The following is a 3,433-nucleotide window of genomic DNA, read 5'->3' on the forward strand; positions in this document are numbered from 1 at the left end:
TCGAGACCAGCCTGGTCTACAGAGCTAGTTCCAGGACAGGCTCCAAAGCCACAGAGAAACCCTGTCTCGAAAAACCCAAAAAAAAAAAAAAAAGGAAAGAAAAAAAAAGAACCACAAATAGCGGTTCTCCCTCTTTCCAAGCCAAAGCTTACTCCGCCTGTTAGCCATCTGTGATCCAGGTACACGGCTCAGAGCAGATGGGCTTCCCACTCTGTCAGGGTGCTGGGAGTCACGAGACAGAGAGCCCGAGTCCAAGAGGGGCTGTGAGAATGGCTCCAGAATGAACCGATTCTGGGCAGAAGGCAGCAGGAAGCAAGCAGAAGGGGCCACAGTTCTTACCATCCACCACCTCTGGACATCCGGGGGGAGATTCATGTTCTCTCTCGTCCAGACAGGAGAGATGTGGCTGTCAAAGTGGCTGTCAAACCAGTCGGAGGTGCCGGCATCACCCATGCAGCGGCTGCAGGCACAACTTTTCCCCGAAAGCCCCTCCTTGCCAAGGCGCTGTAGTCCCGTATAGCCCGGCACCAGCTTCACCCGGTGTGTGCCACCCAGGGCCCCCGAGTCCAGGTAGGGCAAGGTGGCCATACTGTGGTGTGAGTAGGTGAAGAGCAGGGACATGATGAACACCAGCAGGAAGGCCACGGAGAGGAACCACACCCGCAGGGAGCACTTCATCGTGCTGGCCACGGGGCAGCTGTCACCGTGGCCAATCCTCCTCCAGCCCACTATGGGGCCGGCCACGGCACAGCCTGCTTCTTTTGGCAGCACGTGTAAAGGGCATAGGGGCAAGAGGCGTGGCAGGGGACTCTTGCCACACCCTCCCTCAAAAAAAAAAAAAGGAAAAAGCACGTCCGCAGGAGTAGCCCCCCTCCCTCCCCCCGTCCCTGAGCCACTGGAGTCTCTGCTTAAGGCTTCATTGGGTCTCTCAGTCACTAGCTGGGCCACAAGGGCTCTGCTTCGCCTGCCACCCTGTCCAGGCAGAGGTCAGTCCATCCCAGCCCTTTGGTCCCTTGTGACTGCTGGCTGCCAGCTCCAGGGGCCCCCCTCTTTGGCGGCTTGAAAAGGTCCAGTCTGGAGCAGTCGGGGTCCTTGTGGCTCATGAGCAGACGCTGAGGCAGTCCCTCCTCCCCTGCAGTGGGGAAGTCCTGGAACTCTGATCACAGCAGAGAACGCAGGGGCTTCAGGGGGCCTGCATTCCATGCAAGGATCTTCTTCACACTTGCAGGCCCTCCTGGTCCAACTCCTTGGCCAGGGGAAAGGAGCCCCACCTGAGGCCAGAAAGAAAACCAATAATCTTTATGGACATCTGTAAAATGCTGTAAAAACCAAGGCCCTCCTCTCTGTAGCTTCCATCTCTCTGCTTCCCATCGGCATTGCTGGTCCTCTCTCCTGGTGATCGCAGCCCCAGCTGTAGCCCCACAGGGGATCACAAAGCACTGACTCCGACTGTGGGGTCCTCTGGAGCTGGGAACAGCTGCCACGCAGCAAGGCGCTGCACCTAAGCCACGTGGGTCATCAGAGCTTGAGTGGGGTCCCTCACGAGGCTCCGGACTCCTGGGGCTGTTGGCCTCGGCAGGGCAGCTGTCCTGCCCACCCCTGCTTCTGGGGGAAGGTTGTCCTGCCCTCGGTTCCTGCCAGCAGAAATCCCCTGGCAGGCTCTTCAGGTACCAGGTTGCCACCACATGACCCTGAAATTCAGAGAGGAAAAGATATGCAGATAGATAGCAGGAACCGGAACACATACACGCAAATTTACTTGCTCACCCACACACATACACTCACTTACCCCTGTCTCTGCTCTGTCTCTGTGTCTCTCGTCTGTCTCTCTTACACACACACACACACACACACACACACACACACACACACACACACACAGGCCCCACCCATGGTCGCAGAGGGGACAAAGCTAGAAGCTCCTTAACAAAAGGGTAGACAAAAGAAAAGGCTCTCTCTTCCAACCATCCACAGACAGCATTGCTTCGCCTAACCCCTAGCCTCAGAGGACTGAGTTAGTGCAGCGCCTTCACTAATCAGCTTGAGAATAAACAATAAGCTAATTTCCCCAGGGTCTGATAGCCAGGGCTGACATACTCAATTTAGAAAGTCTTGTCCAGCTTTGTGTGGTTACTTTCAGGCAAAATTACGAAGAAATTGCCCCAGAGAAGATGGCAAGGTCTGAGAATAAAGGCATCCCCCCCCCCCATAGTGCTCTCCGGGAACTTCCAGTACCCATGGGAAGCTGGCAGGGTCCTGTCTGTGATCTCCCAGGTGTGGATTGTACAGGCAACATTTCTGATTGCTTCAGTGAACCGTGAACAAGCCTTCCTGCTCTGATGCACTAGGAAAACTCTTCAGGAGATGGGGTTTCGGGCTTCAAAACCACCACCAACTAACCCCATGGGCAGTTTCCTTCATCTGTGTGTATTATGGACAGAATGAACTCCAAGAGCCCTGCTAGCACCAACAGCCCGAGGCTCCACGCTGTCCCAGCAGACAACAGGGAGAAGAGGCCATTGGCAGAGCTGTTGAGGACTGGCCTGAGGGAAAGGAGCCTGAATCCACGCAGGGGAATCACTTAAACCTTCTCTTTAAACCCAGCCAGCCAGAGTAAGTTCTGACATGACCCCTGGGTCTTGCAGTCACCCCTTCCTTGTTGAGAGCTTTCCGGCTGCTGCTGGCAGCTGCAGGCTGTCTTAGGATCTGTGTTAAAAAGATGCCAACTAGGACAGGAGCCTGCAGAAGGAAGCAGCAGGAAGAGAAGGAGCTGGGAGCTGTTTAGTAGCGAATTGGAGGCCAACTAGGGGCCAGGAGAGAGCGAGAGTGCCTCAACCAGAACCAAAGAAAGCAGCAAGACGGCTCAGTGGGTAAAAGCACTTGCCCGAGTCTGACAGTCTTCATTCAACCCTGGAACTCACTCAAAGGAAAACTGTCTCTACAAAGTTGTGTTCATGTGAGTGACATGTGTCCCCCATCCCCATCACACACACGAACAATGTAAAAAGGGGGGTCGAAAGAGATGGCCCAGTGGTTAACAAATAGTACTGGCTGCTTTTCCAGACACCCGGGTCCAGTTCTCACCAGCCACAGGGCAGCTCACAATCATCTGTAACTCCATTTCTAGAGGATCCATTGCCCTCTTCTGGCCTCCTTGGGCACCAGGCATGCACACGATACACAGACACACAGGTAGACAGAACACCCATACACATCAAATAGAAATATATCTGGCCAGGCAGTGGTGCCCGCCTTTAATCCCAGCACTCCAGAGGCAGAGGCAGGCAGATCTCTGTGATTTCGAGGCCAGCCTGGTCTACAAGAACTAGTTCCAAGTTGGGTGATGGTGGCACACGCCTTTAATCCCAGCACTTGGGAGGCAGAGGCAGGCGGATCTCTGTGAGTTCGAGACCAGCCTGGTCTACAGAGCTAG

General features: G+C 54.9%; 1 protein-coding gene across 1 annotated transcript in view; it reads right to left on the reverse strand.

Moving 5' to 3' along the window:
* Positions 1 to 3,433, reverse strand: part of St3gal2 (ST3 beta-galactoside alpha-2,3-sialyltransferase 2) — a 54,650-nt gene that overhangs the window by 16,724 nt on the left and 34,493 nt on the right. The window contains exon 2 of the mRNA XM_005345668.3: positions 340 to 1,691. Coding sequence (XP_005345725.1) covers positions 340 to 678 — 339 coding nt within the window. The 5' untranslated portion in view covers positions 679 to 1,691. The remainder of the gene's footprint in view (positions 1 to 339; positions 1,692 to 3,433) is intronic.

This window comes from Microtus ochrogaster, chromosome 4 (assembly GCF_000317375.1).
Source record: "Microtus ochrogaster isolate Prairie Vole_2 chromosome 4, MicOch1.0, whole genome shotgun sequence".
Taxonomy (NCBI): Eukaryota; Metazoa; Chordata; class Mammalia; order Rodentia; family Cricetidae; genus Microtus; species Microtus ochrogaster.